This window comes from Canis lupus, chromosome 30 (assembly GCF_003254725.2).
Source record: "Canis lupus dingo isolate Sandy chromosome 30, ASM325472v2, whole genome shotgun sequence".
Classification (NCBI taxonomy): Eukaryota; Metazoa; Chordata; class Mammalia; order Carnivora; family Canidae; genus Canis; species Canis lupus.
This window is the reverse complement of record NC_064272.1, coordinates 1,503,832-1,525,745: the sequence shown is the minus strand read 5'-3', so window position 1 is coordinate 1,525,745 and position 21,914 is coordinate 1,503,832. Positions and strand designations below refer to the sequence as shown.

Sequence of the window (21,914 nt, the reverse complement as noted above, 5' to 3'; positions counted from 1 at the left end):
GGTGATAATGGTGATTCTTATATTATGAACAAAATACCATGTTGGGTAGTGGGAGGACTTTGTCAGTCTTTGTTGTGAAATTCTTTTGAGGAATGCTACCTAATTATTAAAGGCCTGTGTTCTCTATTTACCTCCTGCACCCTCTGCTCTTTTCCTTTTCACAACAGCTGACCCAGCTGTGGAGAAAGTCAGCATAGACAAGATTCGATTTTTCCGGGTAGAGCGGTCTTACGCAGTAAGATCTGGAAAGTGGTATTTTGAGTTTGAGGTGGTGACAGGAGGAGACATGCGCGTCGGCTGGGCCAGGCCAGGCTGTCGGCCTGACATTGAGCTGGGGGCCGATGACCAAGCCTTTGTGTTTGAAGGCAGCAGGGTAAGTCTGGATAGTGTCCACATGTCCTCAGTCCTCAGTCCATGTTTCCCTTCTCCAGACATTTCCCTGAAATTGGAAGTACTAAATGTCTGGATCGCTAGCTTCAAAGTGAGTTGCCACCACCATTGCTAATTTAGATCATTGAATGGTTATTGCTAGTGATTATTGTTTTGTTCTTTGCTCTGATAAAGGGAGGGCTATGTGTCCCCATCCTTTATATAAGCTCCATATCTACCCTGTACTTGAGCCCATTGCCTCCATTCCAGAGGAGGTTCACAGAACAGACTGTAGCCAGTTTGTAAGGAAATCTTACCACTTTGTTCCAGAGGGAGTTTGCTTGCTGTTATAGCTGACTAGGTGTTAGGAGACTCTGGCTACTTTTTCTGATGAGCCTCTGTAAGTTGGTTTCATTTATTTGTAAGATAGTTCATTCCTTCCTGTGAATTGTCCCTGCTAGAGAGATGAGTACCTTGTAGAAATCAGGTACCAGTACCAGTTAGGAGAAATTCCTCATGCAGTCATTTATTCAACTGCATGGGGCTTTTAGGACCTCTAGTTATCTAAGCTCTTGGGGCCTTGTTTCCTAGGGCCAGCGTTGGCATCAAGGCAGTGGGTATTTTGGACGTACATGGCAGCCAGGAGATGTGGTTGGATGTATGATTAACCTGGATGATGCTTCAATGATCTTCACACTGAATGGGGAGCTGCTGATCACCAACAAAGGCTCTGAACTTGCCTTCGCTGATTATGAGATTGAGAATGGTAAATCTGCCACCTTCCCCACCCTCATTCCAGCTCTATGAGTTGAGGGAAAACCCAAGGAGAGCTGGGTGAATTCATCTACCTCCTTATTTAGGATGAACCATCTTTTGCATATTTGAAGCCCTGATGGTGAAGACTAGCCCATGTACTATCATTTTTGAAAAGTCAAGACAAATAATGGTGATGGTTGGTACGTGCAGCATAAATATAAGTTCTGAACTTCCAGATAGATTAAGAAGCTCTCCTCTGATTCCCTTACGCTGTGCCTTGGTGTATTACAGTTTCCCAGTATTACAGAAGAAATGCTAATTGTATCCGGACTTACACCTCTGGGAGAATAGAAAAGTCAGTGAATTAAAGAATTATCCTTTTATTCTCATTTGAAATGTCAGTTTGCATGTTTGTGTAATTGAACTTGATGCTTTGATGAAAACCATTGAAACAAAAGTTCGACTTAGCTGTTCCTTGAATGAAATATAATTTATTTTGAAATTCAAACATGCTATGAAACCCAAGTACAGTTGTACTCATTAAAGGTCCTGAATAGACAGACGGCAGTCAAGGCAGTGCCTTCAGCTACACAAAGGAGCAGTCAGCGCTTCTCATTTCCTGTATGCGTAACTACGTTATGTCCAAACGTGGTTGGCCGCATATAGGAGAAGGAGCACTGGCCTGTGAGTCAGCTGACTCGCTCCTGATAAGCTTTGTGGCTCCTAGACAGCCTTGGCTTGACCTCTCTGGGCTTCACTTTCTTCATCTATACCAGAAAATTGGAAGACAGACCATATAAGTTCAATGGCAATGACTTAATACCCAGTGTATGCACACCCCTATTTTGATGCTGTGCCATTCTCTTTTTAATTATAGATGATGATGAGGTGAAGTAGTTAAGAAGGCAAGAGGCTGCTCTGGGTCAGGTGACCTGGGCTTTCCCCTAGCTACTGCCCTCTCCATCTGTGACATCTTGGGTTGACTTTATTTAACATCTTCTCCCCCTCTGTAAATGAGGAGGGCTCCTGTTAGCTCTAGATTTCTGAAACCCTATAAGATGAAACTACTTTCACCTATAAAGATAAAACTACATAGCAAGAGCAGCAGAAATATGTGTAACTGTGTGTATAATAACATGAATATTCTTTATTTAGAGAGTTTTTTACTTTATAATAATGACTTTCATGCTTTTTATGGACACCTATTATCTGTACCTGAACATACTTGAAGAGAACTTTAAAGGTTTTCAAAGACCCACACATATGGGGAAATAGAAAGGTTGCAAGTCACCATCTTTTCCTAGAAAGACAAGATGACTAAAGCCAGATGGGGTAATATTTGAATGCCTTCTGTAAAGGTTTAAAATCAAGGATTTAAAGAATTAATCCTTGTTGCAGACACCTGTGGGAAACATGTTGCCAGCAGAATGACTTCTATGCCGTCCAGAGGCAAAGCAGAGGAAATGTGTATGTAGGTAGGAGGATAGTGTAGCAAAGCCACCTAACACTGCTCTTAGGAAACTGTCATCTGCTGAGTACCCACCACATGCATTGTTCCTCTCTTGAGGCCAGGAGGAAAAGGAAGAACTAGAAGATTTAGGCTCATCCCCAAGGAAAGTAGCTCCCAAGGAAAGTAGGAAGATTTAGGCTCATCCCCAAGGAAAGAATCTTCTAGTTCTTCCTTTTCCTCCTGGCCTCAAGAGTAAGGTAAAAAGAGTCCAAAGATCGGGGACCTTCTCCTGGCTCTACCGTCTATGAACCAGGGGGGGTTACAGGAGGTTACTTATCTCTGAGGTAAGGAAGAGATAAGAATCTTGTCTGTTGTGCAGAATTATGAGAACTTGGTAAAGTCCAAAGCCTTGCTGCTCAAAGTGTGGTCCACTTGTGAGAAATGCAGGATCTCAGGCCCCCATGCTAGACCTAGTGAGCCCCAAACTGCTGACACCACTCCAGTGGTCTGCATGCACATTAAAGCATGAGAAGCAGTGGTTCGAAGTATATATTAATGCAAACAACAGCAGTGGTCAGGGGGTCATTTTCTTGTTTTAAAATACAAGAAATACATTTAAAATACAAGAAATACATTTTCTTCTTTTAAAATACATAACCCATAAATATGCAAAGATAACTCCTAACACAAAGGAGCAGGTTAGAAGTGACAAATGACGAATACAGAATGGAAATTCTATGAATATAGGCTTGGAACTGAATGTGAAAGAGAGAATCTGAGAGGTCCACCTCTAAGGAGCAAGGTATTCCCCTCTAGAGATCTAACTACAGTAATAATTATAGTATATGAGTAGTATGAGTAATAGTGTGGACTTGGGGAAATTCAGGAAAGGGCAGAAGAGTTTGGAAGACTTTTGTATGGAATTTATGGAAGACAAAGCTGTTAAGATTAGAGAAGGTGCAGGTGACAGCCTCGAATACCAGGACTCAGTCTTTTCATTCAAGAAATTTGTGTTGTCTAACTTGGGCCAAGCACCCTTGGACTTCACTCCCCAAGGCATGGGTTTGAGCAGAGGAACACTATCAAGAAGAGGGATGTTTTACAATAACCCTGCTTTTTGAGGATCATCTGTGTTGTAATGAAAGAAATGCCTCCTAGACCTTTTGTGTACAGGGATGCTGTCTGACCTTCAGAATAACAAAGTGTATTATTAGTGAGCTGTTTTATAATAGAATTGTGCCATAGTTCATTAAATATTATGCTGTAATATTGTGTTGCACTTTAATAATACAGAGACGAGATAGTGAGATAGTTGGAAGTCCCTTTCCATTCTCTGGTGGATCAGGAGTCTGTAGAAGGACACTTGAGAGGAAGTAGGCATGCCACTCTTTGATGACAACAGTCCTGTAGCATCTCTCTGCTCTCTGCTCTCTCATAGTGTCTCTCTGGTAGAAAGAGGAAGCAGTCCTTGCCTTGAGCTGTTATGAGAAAGCATCTGTTGAAAATAGAGCATTTTATACGTGGTAGCCCCCCAGAAAACAGAATCTCCTATGTGCGTTTCTTCTGGTTGCCAGCATGCCTTGATTTGGACCATTGCCCTAGTAGGAGTTGTGCTGATGGGAAGTTTCTAGTCCTTTGAGGGAAGGAGTGGGGACAGGCATTCCAACTCATGGCTGTTTTCTTCTGAGTTATTTATAAATTGTTATCTCTATCCTCTTCTTTTTTTTTTTTAAAGATTTTATTTATTTATGCATGAGAGACACAGAGAGAGAGAGGCAGAGGGAGAAGCAGGCTCCATGCAGGGAGTCCGATGTGGGACTTGTTCCCGGGATTCCAGGATCACGCCCTGGGCCGAAGGCAGGCGTTAAAACCGCTGAGCCACCCAGGGATCCCATCTCTATCCTCTTCTGCATCGTAGTTGATAGACTCTTACCTGCCTCATCAGTAGTGTTCTAATCCTTGTTCCTTCCTCTGATCCCTGGCTGGGACCATTACAGCTCTCGATGTTGTCACCTAATAGCGTCTGGAAGCTCAGAGGCTTCCCTGGTGAAACGTTTGCTACTATTCTTCCCTTTCCTTCTACTTTATCAGAAGATAAAATTCTGAACATCCTGTTAGACTTCCTACGTGATGTCTGAGCAAGGCTTTCCTGCCTGTGTCCCGTGCCAGGTCTCTGCCAGGCACTCCTCTGAGACACACACTGCTCCACTGCAGCTTTGGGGTCTGCAGGGACGACCTCGCAGCTTGTCCCCTCAGTGGCTTGTCAGGATTGAACAGATCCCCAGCTCTGCTGGCAGCTCTTCTGTAGGTGGCAGGAGATCGTACCTGGGGGAGGTGTCACTGCCATCTGCGTGCAAACCACACTGCAGCCGCCCCGGGGTCCCCTGGCTCTCCCTCCAGGTGAGTGTGATGGTTCAGAAAGTGGCTAGAGCAGGGGAACGTAGTCCCTCATTTCCCATGTTTGCTGTAAGGCTTGGGACAACCTCCATGCTGTCCCTAAATTCTATCTCCCTGAGGCTTAGCAAGAAAGGAGAGCAAATGGGGAACACACGTGCTACTGGGGTGAGACTCTCAGAAATGCCTGGGAAATGTCCTGGCTGCTCATCTAAACACTGCTCTCCAAGACCTCAGTTTTTCCTTTACTGGTAGTGAGTTGCTCTCGTGTCTTTCCGCAGCTTGAAAGGGATTAACAAAAGGTCCATGGTTTAGATTTTCTTGGGAACCAAGTTGTTTTTTTTTCCCCCAAGCTCCCAAATTATTAAAGATGGCCCCCGGACTATCCCTCTTCCTAACCACAGAACTAGTAAGGGGGCCTTGTGATAGAAAAGTTAACAGAACCTGGAGTCTTCTGTAGGATTTAAATGCCTGTGTTCTTGTCAGTGCTCTCCTGAACAAGAACTCTGTGCACATCTTGGTTCAAGATAATGTCATCTGTAAATTTTCTTTTCACACCTCTTTGAAAATGTCAGCATATTGAGGCTCCTGGGTGGCGCTGTCAGTTGAGTATCCAACTCTTGGTTTTAGCTCAGGTTGTGATCTCAGGGTTGTGGGGTTGAGCCCCATGTCAAGCTCCATGCTCAGCATGGAGTCCACTGGGGATTCTCTCTCATTCTTCCTCTGCCCCTCCTACTTGTGTGCGTGCGCTCTCTCTCTCTCTCTTTCAAATCAATAAACGGATTTTTTTTTAAAAAAAAAAAAAAAGCACATTGCATCTATTAGGCTGCATAGAGGGAGGGGCATTTCTTTCCCCTTTATTTTTTGGCCTCTTCTCCAGTGTCCTTTGAAGCTAGGGGCTAAGTTGTGTTATGAGAGCCACTACTCATGCTAATACCACATGGCCTTACCAAATGGGTCTTCTTATCCAGATTTACTTCAGGAGGGCATGTGGCCACTTAAGAGGTAGCCCTTTTCATCTGAGGGGCCTTCAGCACTTCAAGGTTGTGGGTCTCCAGCTGCTTTATCTGGAGGCAACTGGTCAATGACATAACACTTAGGAAAAGTGAAGAAAAAGTCACAAAGCAAGTCATTGTAGATAAGGCTTAGTTCCCATTGCTTGCTCTGGACCACCTCCCTGGCAGTGTTCTGCATGCACTGGCTCTGCATGCTTACCAGGTGACAGGCCTGGAGCCAGCTCTCCAGGCTGCTAAGGCTCCATTTCCTGTACTGTAAAATGGGCCTAGTGGGTAACTCTGCACAGCATGAAGCCCAGTGCCCAACACCTAGAAAGTACCCAATACCTATTAGCTGTTGTGGTTTCATCATCGGTGTCCCCCTTTCCCCATCAGGCAGAGTCAGAACATTACATGAGATGTTAATGCTGCAAGAAAGAAAGATCATCACGAGAGCCTCTCAGCCAGGTGATGGGAGCTGATTCGGTGTACCCAGGTACCAAGTGTTCTTCCCTGGGGGAAAGCACTGGCACCTCATGAGGATTTATCTTTGCTCCTGGTGCTCTCCTGGTTCTCTCTTTTCTGATCCAGGCCTTTACAGAGGCTGTCCCAGATGTGCCCACTCGGTCCCAGGAGATGTCCCAAGTCTCTCCCCTGCTGCTGTCACGTCCACGACGACTGTGGCCACGCCTTCTCTCAGACTCTGTTCGGCTGCCCCAGTAGAGACAGCCACTGTCGTGCAGGGATGGCACAGGACCCGGTAACACATCCAGTCCCCTGCCCTGGGACATGACTGCTGTTTAAATTATCCGCTGGAACATTCAGCCCTTCTCTTGCACAATGACTGGCAGCTGGTCTACGAGTCACAGTGTGTAGGGTCTTGTCCCCTCTTGTTACGTGCCCTTCTCATGACTTTGGTCAGGTCCATTAGCTCCTCAGGTCTTTAGTTCTGTCCTCAGTAAAGTGCCGTCTCCTTTGCTGGTAGCTTAGGAATGAGGAGGATCTGAGGTCCCTCAGAAGAAAGGCTTCCCGCCAACATGACCTGCCTTCCTCTGCGTGTGCCTCAGAGCACTGCTGGGTCTGTGACCAGGAAGTCACTCATGTGACTCAAGTCATTCAGAGGTCCTCCCCTCAGTCTCTTCCCTCCCGGGCTTCCCTAGTGTGTGTGCACCCCACCTCCCCAGCCGATAGAGAAGAAGAGAGGGGGCACCAGCTTTCCTAAGACGGCCTTTCTCTGCTCACATCAGGGTGAGGCTGCTTTGTGATCATGGCCTCAAGGTAAGACTAGATGGTGGCAGTTCTCTGGGCTGTGTTAGCCCCGTTAGCAGAGACCAAACGTGGCCTCGGGAGCGGTGGTATTTCACAGCAGGGCTTTCACACCTCACCAACTCCCTGTTTGTAGAAGCTCCTCAGGATCAGGATGCTTTTCTTCCTTCACATCTTCCCCAGTGCAGGATGGAGCCCTTTGTCCCAAGGGGGACCCAAGAAATGTCGCTAAGAAGCAATGCTCATTCCACACACAACCAGACTTCCAGGGGTCCCTTAGGGATCTAACCTGTCCCACCTGCCTTCCTGACGGCCAGACTACCAGTGTGCAACCCGTCCTCTGCATCCCTGGGCGCAGACTCTGTATAAACATCACCCTCATTCTGCTAACATTGCATTAAAGCTCTTGCATTTGAAATGATCACAGATGGCATCAAGTAGTGTCCTGAGTGAGTGGGACTCGATCCCAGGACTCCAGGATCATACTCTGGGCTGAAGGTGGCGCTAAACCACAGAGCCACCGGGGCTGCCCCAACACCAGTTTTCTTTGTGGGGGCTCCTCAGCCCCTGGCCTCAGTGCTCCTGCACCCTCCTGTGATAATTAGTGCTCTCCTAGCCCTGCGGATTTGTGGGTCTATGATTATGATTTACAAATATCCCACAAACAAGAACAGCAAACAATTGGAACCTTGGCTCTGGAATATTCTGCGTGGCAGTTTTCTAATATGATAAGATGCAGGCAGAAGCTTGGAAAGAGATTGTAATGGTAGGAGGGGAGGTTAGAAACATCCCTGAAGCTCCTACAGGGAGACCTAGCCTCCTGCTTGGATGGGGAGCAAACAGCAGGCTCAGGGCACAGCCACTTGTAAACAGTATTTTGTAAACCAGCAGCATCAGTGTTAGCCTCTAAACCCTCCCAGAATCCCACTCAAAAGGGAGAGAACCACTCATTTCACTGGGGCAGATGCTGAGACATGAGGCTATTTTGTTTGTGCCAAGTCCTTCTTTAGGCTTCTTGGGTTGTTTTGTTCTTGGCAGTGTTTAAAATTTCCCAGGGCCAAATGTCAATTTTCACAAAAGCGTAGACAAGGACTTTTATTTATCCACTTACTGGTCTTTTCCAGCTGACATTTCTTTACACCTCTTATGAATAATCTTGGTTGGATGATCGTTTCTCTCCCAAATCATCTCCAACCAAATTCAGTTATGCTCCCTGTGCACCATGGCAGCCAGAGTCCCTTTGACCTCCTGTTGGGTCTGTGCACCAGGAGGAAAGATAAGGGCTGGTGTCCTGCCTTTCCTCCTAGACTCAGAGCCGTTGGGAAGCAAAGGCCTGACTTCCTCACAGCTCCCAGGGATGGTCCTGTGGGCTGAGGCAGGCTCTTTTGCACACTCCTCAGGCTTTGTGCCCATCTGCTCCCTGGGACTGTCTCAGATCGGCCGCATGAATCTCGGGATGGATGCCAGCACCTTCAAGTTTTATACCATGTGTGGCCTTCAAGAGGGCTTTGAGCCTTTTGCTGTCAACATGAACCGCGATGTTGCAATGTGGTTCAGCAAGCGCCTCCCGACGTTTGTCAACGTGCCAAAGGATCATCCACATATAGAGGTAACATTACACGTCGTGAGTGGCCCTGGCAGAGCAGGTGACCAAGCCATTAAGCTCCTGCTAATGCTCCTGTCAACAGGCAGCTGCTTACCTAGCCAGGCCCTGGCTGCCTCCCCGCTGCCTCTTCGCTGGCCCTCAGGGCTGTAATCCTGGGGCAGCTCAGTGGCACCTTGCAGATAGCACTCACTTTGCAGACACATCCTTGCAGTTGGGTCCCCAAGCCTTTGAGCCACTCTTTCATCCAGGTGTCCCTGTATTGCTGTGGCCATATGAGTACAGTATCCAAAGGCCTTAAGCATTTTTCTGAGAAAGTTCAGTACCTATAGTCCAGATGATATGCCCCAGATGTAGTTCCATGCTCCTAACATGAAGTCTTTTAGGTCCTATTTATTTGTGCTGAGTTACTTCCAGCATTTTAAGGTGACATGTAGTAGTTATGGTACCCTCACCCTGTAGGAAGGGGCCAGGAGGGGCCAGAGATAACAGGAGCCTGATGTGGGTGCTGGCTCCATGTCTCCTGGCCCCCATGGAAACCCACCATGGCTTTATCATGCGGGGTACGGGGGGTGAGGGGATAATGGGAAGTCAAACCAGCTCCACTGAGGCATGAGATGCCGTGGTTGCTCCCACCTGACTATAACTTCCCTTCACTCCCCATCCACTGCAGATCCAGCAAGCATCACCTCCTAATCCTCCCCTTTTCCCTACAATCTTAAGTACTAGAGACTTTTATTTCTGTGACTCTTACCTGATCGGCACTTTGGAAAGCTGGCTCATAAACTTTTAGAGGTAATAAACCCCTCTGACAAACCAGTGGAATCTGGAGACCCTGTTGGAAAGATACACAAACCACACAAAAATACGCAAGCGTGCTTAGACATGCCGCGACAGGAGCTGCTCTCTAGTTGCGGGGCGGCGCTTAGACCCCAAGAAAGCTGTTATTGTTTTGAGTCTTAGTTTACTCCCTCTGCACCCTCTCCCCGCCCCCCCCCCCCCCACGTACACACACATTTTGAAGACCCAGTTTTGCTCTCTCCTCCCCCAAGCCCGTCCCTTGCAGCGCTGTGCCCTGGCCCTGGGAACTTCCCACTGTCTCCAGGTGCCTCGGCACCTAGGCTGCGCTTGGGGTGCGGCTGGGAGATGCACCAGGTGGGAGGTGACCCCTCCCAGGGAACTGCGATGTTTCTCCTGCAGCTTTGGGCTTTCTACTGTCTTTCTCCTTACGTAGTCTCTGGCCCACCGACAAGGGAAATCTCTGGAAATGTTTTCTTCTTTAGCCCCTTGACCTGAAAGTCACCCTCGGCAGATGGCACCCTAACCCCCCACTCCCCACCCGTTACAGCGGTTCTCACACTTGATCTGACAGAAGAGCCACCGGGCACGTTCTTAAATCTGTAGTTTCCATAGCCAGAGGCGACTGTGCTATTGTAATGGTGAGAGTAATGGTTTGGTGAGCGCAGGTGACAAGGTTTGGGCTCACAGAAGCGCTGACAGAAGGACGTCACTGAGGGCAGGTGGGCCGGGTCGGCCCGCAGGCGAGTCGGTGAGGACGTGTGCTGTTCCAGGTGGTGAGGGTGGACGGCACCGTGGACAGCCCCCCCTGCCTCAAGGTGACCCACAGGACGTTCGGCGCGCAGAGCGGCGGCGCCAGCATGGTCTACTGCCGCCTGAGCATGCCCGTCGAGTGCCACTCCTCGTTCAGCCACGGCCCCTGTCCGGACGGCGACGCGGTCCACAAGAGGTGAGCGCCGGGCCTCCCGCGCCCCCAGCGGCTCGTGGCACGTGTGACGACTGCCCCCCGCCCGTCCGCCTCCATGTCTGGCTCCCCCAGACCACAGCCCGAGCTCACGGGGAGAACGTGCGTGTCTACACGCGTGCCCGCGCACGCTCGTGAGTGCTCGTGCAATGTGTACCCGGGGGCCCGTCACCCCACAGGGGGTCACGTCTAGTGGGAATGTTTCTGCTCTTCTCGAGCCCACTGGGTCCTCCACCTCCTTGCAGTCTCCAGGGCGTCTGTTCTGGAGCCCAAGGAAGACAAGTGCCTGAGAGGGCACAACCGTCGTTGCCTTTGTGGGAAACTAAAAGCCTCCAGGGGACACGCTGCCTCCCTGTGCGACTGTGGCCACGGTCCAGGTCGGCAGCTGCGCGACTGATGACTGCTGTGACCTCTTCCTGACACGGAACGTGTTCTTTGTGGTCGTCTTTCCTTTAACGTCTCCTTCTGATTGCCGGCGTGTGTCTGCCCATGGAGCTGTGTCGGCTGGGCCTCCCCCTGACCCTCGCACTCTGGGCAGTGTTAAACAGGCACGGCTGCAGGAAAGAATAGGACGGTGCTTTGGTTTCCTTTTTGTATGTTGGATTTGCCAACATACAGTATGACACTCAGTGCTCAGCCCGTCCAGCGCCCCCCTCAGTGCCCGTCCCCCCACCACCCACCTCCCCTTCCCCCAGGAAAGGATGGTGCACTTAGAGCCATGTAGCTCAGCCTTCCCTACCACCCCCACCCCAAGCTCTGACCCAGTGTCTGGGCTGACAGAGTTGGAAGTCACAGCCTTGGCTTGTGGTAGCAGGTTACAGATGCCCAGGCCCCAGGACCAGCTGGGATCACTCATGTACGGGAAATAGTTTTGCAAGCTTGCTTTCATTATTAAAGGGAGAGCAATTGCCTGTCAGAGTTGTGAAATTCTCTATACAGTTGAGTAACTAAAAGGTGGATTCTCTTCCTCCCACCCCGCCCCCACTCCAGGAAACAGATGCAAGAAATACTCTCTCCTACAACAACGGTAAGTAAATGTGTTCAATTACTGTTTTAATTATTTGATTCTTTGTTGTGCCTGATAATACGCCCCTTACAGCAGAGATCTGTCTAGAGATCCCGTGTAATTGCCAATTACCCTATCCCTTAATATCCACCTTGATGCTTCCAGAATGCATCTCTGACATTTCTCAAATGGGAAAAGAAAGACAGTTACTTCGTACACAGCAGAGGCTCCACTTGAAGCTCCCGATTGGGCATCACTGTGCACTTGTGCCCCTTGGCCCCAGGGACCAGCACTGCCTTTCTGATTGAAATGAGCATGTTGGGGGGCAGGGGGCTCTTTCATTTCATCCTTTTGTTTGTTCTTTTATATAAACTTCTGAATCAACTCTCCCATCTCTCCAAGCTGCGCTAGGAATAATGTCGAAAGCAATCAAGTGAAAAGCAGGAGCAGAGAACAGTCCAGATGATGGAAGCTGATTTTGGTCCCCTTTCTAAAGTGATACAATAGTCAGAAAGCAACACTCACTAATGTCTGTCTTTGCACGTCCTGACCCCCCCCCAAAAAAAATTTTTCTTTGGAAGAAATGCATGTCACCCCTTCTGTAAAGTTATCCTGCCATGACAGATTATCCATCATCAGGGATGAGACTGTGGCTGCAGCACGTCATGCGTGTACTACGTGCAGGGCACGGCGCTAGGAGCCTGGTGTCCCCTCGCCCACACCATCCCCACGGCCACCCCATGAGGCAGACAATACCATGCACTGTGAAGCACAGGACAAGTGAGGTGCCCCAGGACGCACAATTAATAGATGCCGGTGGCAAGATTCCAGCCCCAGTCTGGCCAGCTGACCCTTTTATCTGCTCATCAACAAGATACAACAGGCTAGCAGTAAGGGACTTCGTTACGAATAGATGTGCTCAGTTTCATAAGGAGGATGAGGAAGCTGCCCCTTAGCCCAGTGTCTCAGCTCTTGGCACAGGTAGTGGTGGCACAACCACCAAGGTTCTCAGCAGTGTCTGGCCTCCAGCCTGATGACCACACGAAGCACCTCTGGCCGCCATGGGGGCTTTTTCTTTCTCAGCATCTTTTTCAAGACTTTCAGAACAGCAGTGACAAGTACTTTGCACCGCCCTATAGAAGTGGGAGGTGTCGCAGGGTCATCAGCTATTCTGTCTCCCAGGGCTTGGGCTCGGGCTCTGTGCCAGCCGTTCTGGACGGCAGCCCCCTGATTTCATGGGCAACACCTCTGGGCCAAGGGTGGTAGATAAAGTGCTCAATTGTCTCAGTTCCAAAACACCAAGAAAAGGGAAACACAGGGAAGCCTGATGCTCTGGTCAGCCCCATCCTAAGTCTGGAGTGCAGTACAGTTCAGCTCTAGAGCAACATGTGCTTTTTAAGAAAAGAGGGCCCTGTGGGCCTTGCATTGGGGTCTGTCAGACCTGCCCCCCAACTGGGGGCCACTCACCCCACCCCATGCTCTCTCCCCAGCAGTGCTACTATGCAATCCGCATCTTTGCTGGACAGGACCCCTCCTGCGTCTGGGTCGGTTGGGTCACTCCAGACTATCACTTACACAGTGAGAAGTTTGACCTGAATAAGAACTGTACAGTGACTGTGACTCTAGGGGATGAGCGAGGCCGAGTCCATGAAAGGTAAGGGGGCTCCCGAGGGATGGGGCTGGCCATCAGACTCCTCTCTCCCACCACCCAGCTGTCATCTTTCCCCTTCTGCCCAACACCCTGAAAGAAGGAAACACCTCAATGTCTATGAGGAAGGAGATGGGAAGCACAGGCCTCAAATCCTCTGCCAAACAGGGAGTACTGTGGCAGATGTGGGATTAGTGAGGATAGAGGGCAGTTTCATCCCAAGTATACAACATGACGTGGGAATGGGAGCCACAGATGGACACTTAGGAGTGTGTGCTCCCTCACAGACTCCTCTCTGTGAGTGCTGTGTAAGCCCCAATCTCCACAACGTCTAAACAAGACAGAGAAAAACCCCTAGGTGCTTGAAAGAAGCCAATTCAGAAGACATAAAAAGATGCGCCACATCGTGTAGTAACCGATCAACTCAGAGCTCCTCATGCTAAGGATGTGAAGTGTCTGAAAGCATTAAGGAACATAAGATACAGCAAATGCCTGAATAAAGACCACAGATAGAGATTAGGGATCTTTGAGAAAGCACGTTTTAGGTACACGCATGCCTTCCCACTGTCCACTGAGTCTGGGAGTATCGGGGTTGGGGATTGCCACCAGACAAAGAGTCTCTGGCCAGCAGTGCCCCAGAGGTGACCAGGGACACCATGCCTTGAGTCCACCCAAGTGGGATTTTATTAATAGAGTCTTCCCTCAAATGGACATGTCTGGAGGTGTAGTAAACTGTTTCTCTAGCCGACCTTTAGCCCTACAAAGCCAGGAATGTTTTGTAGCCAGTGTTCTTTAGGTGCTACTAGCTCACCAGAGACTGGTGGCCAGAGAGGTCACATATAATCGCCATGTCTTGCAGGACCACTGTGGGGTAGGTGATTAACAGCCAACTCTGGAAGCAAACTGCCTGGGTTTTAGACTGGGTTCCAGAACTTAACAGAGGTGTCTTGACTTTGGACCACTTAGCCTTCCTGGGCTTCAGTTTACTCATCTATAAAATGAGGATGATAGTTCCATGCTCATAGAATGATATTAAGATTAAATGAGATAATACCTAGAAAAATGCCTACAACAATGCCTTGACCCCTTACTCTTATTACCACTACTGGATGTGGATCATGTTACAGAACCCAGAAGATATGCTGCAAACAATATCCAGTGTCTTTTTGGCTTGGGAAGGAAAGCATGTGAAAGTGGTCAAAAGACTGCTCTTCAGCCAGAAGAACAGAAGGCAGACATGTCCATCCCAGCTTGGTTTATTGCTCGAGTTTGCTGGCTGTGCCACGCCAGACAGATTACTTGATTTACCTGCGCCTCAGTGACCACATTTATTTTGAAAGCTGACATGTTAGCACTAGAACAAGACCCAGTAGACAGTAGGCACTCAGTAATTCTTAGTTCCTATCTTGCATAATAAGGAATAAGTATGGAATCAATTTTCAGATGTTTTGAGGCATTTCAAATTTGGGCCCTTTAAAATATGACCAAAGTGTGACATGTCACATTCCCACAGCTTCAATACATTAGTAGTTGAATCCTACAGTAGGCATCAATGTACTTAGCAGTCTCATCACTGAAAGGCAGTAATAGCATGGCTACTGTTGAGCCTTTATGGAAATCCTGCCCTGGCTATCACTCTTTGGGGGCCAGTTGGCACGGGCCTGGCCCAAGGGGCATTCACACTGAGAAACCAGCCAACTGGTGCCCCAAAGGGGAAGGTAGGAGAGGAAGGGAACAAATGCTTATAAAGGAAATTTTTGGTCTCAAGGGGGAAATTATATACTTCTAGAGCTTGAAAGAACCTTGGAGAATTCTAATCAAACCTTTAACTTTCCAAGGTCATCCTGACCTCAGGATGTTGAAAGGAGCTGCATTAAAGCATCAGCTATAGAGTCACTGTCTTGTGTAGCTTGAGAAAAAGCACATTGATGGTACTCCAGAAAACTGGTTCCTCAAGCAGTGTGCACCAGGACTGAGCTTAAGAGGAGACCAGATTGTCCGTCTCTCGCCCACAGTCATGGTGACGGGCTCTGAGAATCACGTCTGCCACTGTACCACCTCTCCAAAGCCCACCCAGGATTTTAAATCTTTCATTTGAGGAGACAGGCTTTCAAGCCTTCATGGCTTTTTGGCTATTAGTCTTGGCTTTCAAATATAGATGCCTGTGAATGTGCCATCCCAAGGAATGTGGGCCTGGGTTTTCAAGTATGTTACACCTTCTTCCTTCACACCGCAGATTTTTGTTTCTGCCGTCTACACCAAATCCCTATATAAATCTGCCTCTGGTGGCCACCCTCTCTATTCCCGTCTCTGAGATGGGAGTCCCACCATCGCCATGATCTCTTTCAAAAAGGTGCATTGACATTGATCCAGGAAACCATTACCAAAACAGTATGTTCTTTGGACCAAAGTATCCTGATAGATTGCCACATCTCTGAATTGAGTGATCATGCCTGAGAAAATTGGGTTGAAGCTGAATGAATTTATTTAAGGAAAAAAGTTATTGGGGGCCGACTGGAAGGCTTCCTTGGAAGATTTCTGGGGCATTTCATTCCTGGCCCTTCATGGCACACTGTCCCAGTCCAGATTTTGTGCCTCTTCCTCTCTTTGGCTTCTAGTGTAAAGCGCAGCAACTGCTACATGGTCTGGTGTGGGGATATTGTGGCCACTTCCCAAAGATCAAGTCGGAGCAACGTGGACCTGGAGATCGGCTGCCTTGTGGATCTGGCGATGGGCATGTTGTCTTTCTCCGCCAATGGGAGAGAACTTGGCACCTGCTACCAGGTAAGGGGGGGCTCTGGGTCTCAGACAGCAACATCCCCAGCTTGCGTGTCTATGGCTCTGCTCCTCCTCCTCTGCATTCAGCATCCTTACCATAGCGTGTGGGGTTGATGAGCCACAGCATTTGCAAGCAATCCGGGAAGAGAAATAAGAACAAAATGACTTCATTTTTTACAGAGGGAAAAATAGGAGAAACTATCATTATTTATTGGTTGACTAGATACCCTGGTCATCTTTCCAGAAGATAAGAAGGCTTTTCTTTGGTGATGGTCTCTGAAAGGTTCTCCATTTATTCAATGAACATTTCTCATGTGTCTTTTATGTTACCTGCGCTATACAAGATGCAAAGTCTAAAACGTAAGCAGAGATACTCCTTGCTTTAAGAAACTTAGAAGCTCAAAGCATAGACTCGTAAAAAATGACTAATTTACCAGGCTGTATTCCTTTTGCAAAAAGGTGATTCTCTTATGCATTCCTTGCAGGATCCTTTAAAAACACATTCATATAAATGATGTGTTTCTCTATTTTATTGACTATGAACTCTGATAAAACTACTCAGGAAATCTATCAACTGCACACCTGTATGTTTACCCATCATTAACCACAAGCAGCTTTATCTCTTTTAAGTAGGATTTTCATCCTTGATGGCTAGGTAAACTTGGGAAATGTTATTTATTATATCCTCTTTCACATTGGCAATAAACATTAGTACAGGGCAACTTTAAAAAATACTTTAGAAAGAAACCCAAACATTTCTAACCAAGCATTTCTCATATTGCTTAGCCAAGGTAAGTTTTTTTGTTCGTTTGTTTTTTGTTTTTAACAATAGTAGTTTTCAGTAAGTCTGGAGTTGGACAAAGCATATCTGGAAAAGGCTGAAATAAGGAATTGAATTTCTTTTTTAAAAATTGTATGTATTATTCATGAGAGATACAGAGAGAGGCAGAGACGCAGGTGGAGGGAGAAGCAGGCTCCCTGCGAGGGAGCCTGATGTAGGACTTGATCCCAGAACCCTGAGGTCATGCCCTGAGCCAAAGGCATCACTCAATCACTGAGCCACCCAGGTGTCCCAGGAATTAAATTTGTAGATTAAACTTTCTTGATACTCCATGGGTAGAATAGAGGGTATGGAGAGTGTCATCTGGGTTCAGAGAAGGAGCTTACCTCCATCAAGCTCGGTCAGGGAAATGGTCCTTACAGAGAGACCTTGATTTAGAAGCAAAACAGGAATTCCTCCATCTGAGCAAGGAAGGGAGTATACTAAAGTTGAAGGGGTGGTATGGGAGACATCCTCATGGCGACAGGGAAGCATCGGGTATATTTGCCCATGGTGGGCAGCCTAATTAGGGGCCTCTTCAGTTAGTGGTGAGAAATTCATGCGGAAAGATAAGGAGATAGTGATGGGAATTGAAGAGCTCTTGAAGGTTTCTGACCAGGACAGTGACATGCATCGTTTAAGGAAGCCCAGCTAACTACAGCAGATAAAGAAACATCCCACTACTGTGGAAATGGATTAAAAAAAAAAAAAAAAAAAAAAGATCCTACACTCAGCCCCCCATTGCAGCCTCTTGGTAGCTGTTTGGCCTGTGGTTGGAGAGGTGGCATCTAGAAGGGGGAGGTAAAGCAGCTGCTCCAAATCTGAATTGTTCAGTGCCTGAGAACAGACGGAGCAGACCCCTCCTGGGGCCCGGGGTCATTGTGGTGGCATGCAGGCAGCCGCCACCTCTCCAGCACCTCCCATAGCACATACCAGTCTGTGTGCCTCCCCATTGTCTCAAGGGGACAGTGGGAGCATCGCTGACACCCCCCAGCAGACTGGCCCAGCAGCTAGGGCCCAACTGGCTGTTCTCAGGAAGAGGCCTTTGCAAAACCAGGCTTTGGGGCAGAAAGTCAAGTATTATTCTTCTGGTGCTTTCTCATGATTCCACCACCACCCCCTGCACCCCAAGCCCCTGAGGGGGAAAAAAAAAAAAAAAAAAATATATATATATATATATATATATATATATATATATATATATATATATATATATATATTCCTGCCGTCCTTCAGAATCCATTAGCTTTTTCCCATTAACTCCTGGAATGAGTTTGACTGGAGGGCTCTCCCAGAGCTGCACAGAGCTACAAAGCACCTAATAACTCTGAAGGCTGGCTGGCGTCGGAGGTCCCCATGAAAACAAATAAATAAGCCAGGCTTGGCCTTGGCAGCTGCAGAGACTTGCCTGCACCAGGGAAGAGCTTGTGCCATTGAGGAGACAGGCCCCCTGCTCCAGCCTGTGCCTCCTGAGAGACATCCCCCCGCCCCGCTCTAGCCTGTACTTCCAGAGGCCCCCCTGCTCTGGCCTGTGCCTCCTGAGAGGCCCCCCGTGCTCCGGCCTCTGCGCTCTGAGAGACCTCCCTCCTCTGGCCTGCATGTCCTGCCATCTCTGTCGGTGGCCCCAGGCCCTGCACCCCCCAACCGGGATGCCTGGTGGAGAATGGGATGGTGCCAGGTCCCTACAGGGATCCTTGGGAGGCCCACTCCGCCCCCACAGCCGGCAGCGCTTCCAGTGCCCTGGCAGCAGGATGATTGTCATTCTGCAGCTGTGGCCATTTTCATTTTTTAATTATCTCCAGAGGAGTCAGGGCAGCAATACTTCCACACTGGCTTGCTGCTCAGGAAGGACCAGGAACCAAAATAATGAGAGGAGGACTGGCTCAGACAGCGTTCCTAGACAACATTCCCCCCCACCCGCCCCCACTGTGAAAGGCCACCCTGCAATTGGAAAGCCTTTTCCTGTCGCAATGTCATCATGGGAGAAATGAGAAAGAAAATGTGTGTTCAAGAGCCGCTCCTCGGTAACTGCCACCCCAACCACACTGCTCCGAGAACAGAGCCAGCTACAATACTCAGATTTCCCAGGGGTTGAGCCTGCGATTCAGGCCAGTCCCAATGCCCTGACCTTCACACATGACCAGAAATAGAACGTCCATTGTTGCAGGAACCAAAGAGCTCAGCCAGTGAGAAGAGGTATGTCACATAGGAAAGGAAAAGAGCCCAGGTGCTGCCTGGCGCCTCAGACCCAGGCTTGCTGCTCACAGCAGACTGGGGCTCCGTACTCTGAACGGCTGCTCCTTGAGCGCAGAGGAGGCTGGGTCTCTTGTCTGTCGCTATTGCTGGTCCTGGACCGGGACCCGGCACCCAGGAGGTGCTCACTACCTTTTTGTTGTCCAACTGACCAACATGGCTGGGAACCTGCTCTTTTAGTTTTTTGCTTCTTAACATGGTGCCCATAAAATTAGCAGCTAAAAACCAAGACATTTGGGGCACCTGAGTGGCTCAGTGGTTGACTGTCTGCCTGTGGCTCAGGGTGTGATCCCCAGGTCCTGGGATCAAGTCCTGCATCAGGCTCCCCTTAGGGACTCAGGCACACTCTGCCTGTGTCTCTCATGAATAAATACATAAAATCTTTTTTTAAAAAATGAAAACATAAAACCCAAAACATTATTTCCCAGTCCTGTAGGTTTGGGTTCTCTGCTCACGTGCTCACAAAACCAGAATCAAGGCGTCAGCTGGGCCCAGTCGCCTGTCTCTGGAGGCTCTGGGGGGAATGTGCTCCAGGCTCCTTCAGGTTGCTGTCAGGACCCAGTGTGGTGGTAGGCTGAGGTTTGAGGTCTGTTCTTCCTTGCCAGTCTTTTTCCTTTCCTTTCCTTACCTCTCTGCTCCCCAAGGTGCCCACATTCCTTCTCAGGGCCCCTTCCATCTTCAAAGCCAACAAGAGCATGTCCTATTCTTCTCATGCTTCAGTCTCTCCCACTTTGCCTTCTGGCCCTAAGAAGAGAAAACCTTGCTTTTTAAGGGTTCATGTGATTAGATTAGGGCCTCAAGGATAATCTCTCTGTTTTAAGATCAGAGAGGTCCTATCTCTGTTTTGAGGTCACCTTACTTACATCTGCAGAATCCCTTTGCCATGTAATGTACACAGTCACAAGAGTAACCCCATGGGTGAGGAAGGCCACCTAGGATTCTGCTCTCCCAGTTGCCATTTTTATCCCCATATACACCCATCTTCTTCACAAGAAGAAAACTTGTGTTTTCTTCTTTCTTGAGTGGTTGAAGATAAATCTCCATTATTCATCATGATGGGAGCATACTCTCCACGGTAGACATGAACCTATCCCAGGCATCCGGAATGCTTTGAAAGCTCCTCCTCTTTGAAGTGGAGTTTGAGGAAGGCCCTGGCATTTGGCTGAGTGGTTTATGAAGTTTGCAGGGACCATTCCCGAAAGATCTGAAAACATAACCACGTTCTTCAGCCTATAGGTCCCAGTGTGACTCCGTTCAGCATAGAAAACCTTTGGGCCTCATGCATTTATCTGTCCCTGCGGGCTCAGATTCATGGGCTTCTTGCTGGTCCACATGAAGTCTCTCAGCCACCAGACCTCTCTTCACTGAAGGTCAAAGTGATTTGAGTGTGGCAAGTTGTTCTAGATTGTTCTAGATGTCACACGTCAGATATCTGAGAAATCTGAGGGCCAGCCCAGGGATGTATCTGATCAAAATTTCCCATTTGTGTCTTTCTGTGCTGCAAACTCAGGACCTGGCACAAAGCAGATATATAATAGGTAGTAAATATTTGTTAAATGTCCTTTACAAAGCTTATTTCAGACATCGCCAGGTAGTTCTAGCAGTTCCATCCCCACATTTTGGCTTTACGGGCATTTATCCCTTCACATGGTCCATGGATACCTGAAGCATTAGGCATAAACCACATGTTTACACTTAGTTTGTGAGCCCCTGCAGTGTACCAGGACGGATCCCTGGGTACTGGGTGCAAGTCCAGTCTAACCAGTCTGACCTGTTTCATCATGGGCAAGTGATAGTACAGACCATGTAGTCTTGTAAGTCACTTACAGCCATAAAGATGGGTGTTTTTATAAATCTTATGTCTAAATACATTGAAGAAATTCATTATTAAAAGGAAGCCTGTAACCAAATGTTATGACAAAAAGAAAACCTCTGTATTCATTTTCTATTACTGTATAATGAATTGCTATAGATGTAGTGACTCAAAACAGCATACATTCTTTTCTAGAGCTCAAGGCTGCATTCTTTTCCAGAGCTCAAGGTCCTTTTTCTGAGCTCATGTCGTCACTGGCAGAATTCAGTTGCTTACATTTGTAGGTTGGAGGCTCCATTTCTTGATGGCTGCAACCAGGGGCATTCTTAGTCCCATGAGATCCCCTGAAATTTCCCTCTCATGGCCTTTCACAGGCTGTTACAACAGGTCACTTCCTTCTCCAAAGCAAAGCAGAGAACTTTCTCTGTTGCATCTCGACTGAGATGCAATCTTAAGTAATGTAGCCAAACCAAGGGAGTAACAATCCTACCCCTTTGCCATATTCTATTTGCTAGAAACAAGACACAGGCTCTAGGGGAGGGAACTGTACAAGAGAATGATTCACTGAGAGCCGACTTAGGGTATATCCATGATGCTCACCATCCCCCAACTCCAAGAGAATTGCAAGAACTTCCTAATGTCCAAATTTACTTAAAGGCAAAGGACTTTGGTAAAATTAAAATCCCTTTTCTTCTTACACGGTCTTTCTAATCTGATTAAAAACCCTGTATCAAAGTGGGCAAGTGGTAAGTGGAGTCCCTGCTGTCATTAATAAATCCACACTTCATCTAAGTGGCAGCTAGAAGACAGACAGTGAATCCCACACTGTTTAATGTAAGAACTGGAATCAGAAAGAGTGAGAAGGGGGTGGTGAGAAGTCCAGAGGAACCAAGTGAAAAGAGGTTTTAAGAAAAGGAGACAGACACTGGAAGTAGCCTCTTTATGTTATTCCAGGGAAGCACCTGCTGATCAGTTCTCAACTGGGGGTGTTTTTCTATGGG

General features: G+C 48.0%; 1 protein-coding gene across 2 annotated transcripts in view; it reads left to right on the top strand.

Annotated features, from left to right (window-relative positions):
• The window catches only part of RYR3 (ryanodine receptor 3), a 510,816-nt gene that overhangs the window by 316,159 nt on the left and 172,743 nt on the right, over positions 1-21,914 (top strand). The window contains exons 26-32 of one of the 2 annotated variants that reach the window (XM_049104111.1): positions 168-373; positions 961-1,135; positions 8,631-8,839; positions 10,405-10,580; positions 11,586-11,622; positions 13,095-13,255; positions 15,868-16,033. In XM_049104111.1, the coding sequence (XP_048960068.1) occupies positions 168-373; positions 961-1,135; positions 8,631-8,839; positions 10,405-10,580; positions 11,586-11,622; positions 13,095-13,255; positions 15,868-16,033 (1,130 nt within the window). Of the gene's footprint in view, positions 1-167; positions 374-960; positions 1,136-8,630; positions 8,840-10,404; positions 10,581-11,585; positions 11,623-13,091; positions 13,256-15,867; positions 16,034-21,914 lie in introns of both variants that reach the window. The other variant, XM_025473335.3, reaches the window with a different exon arrangement.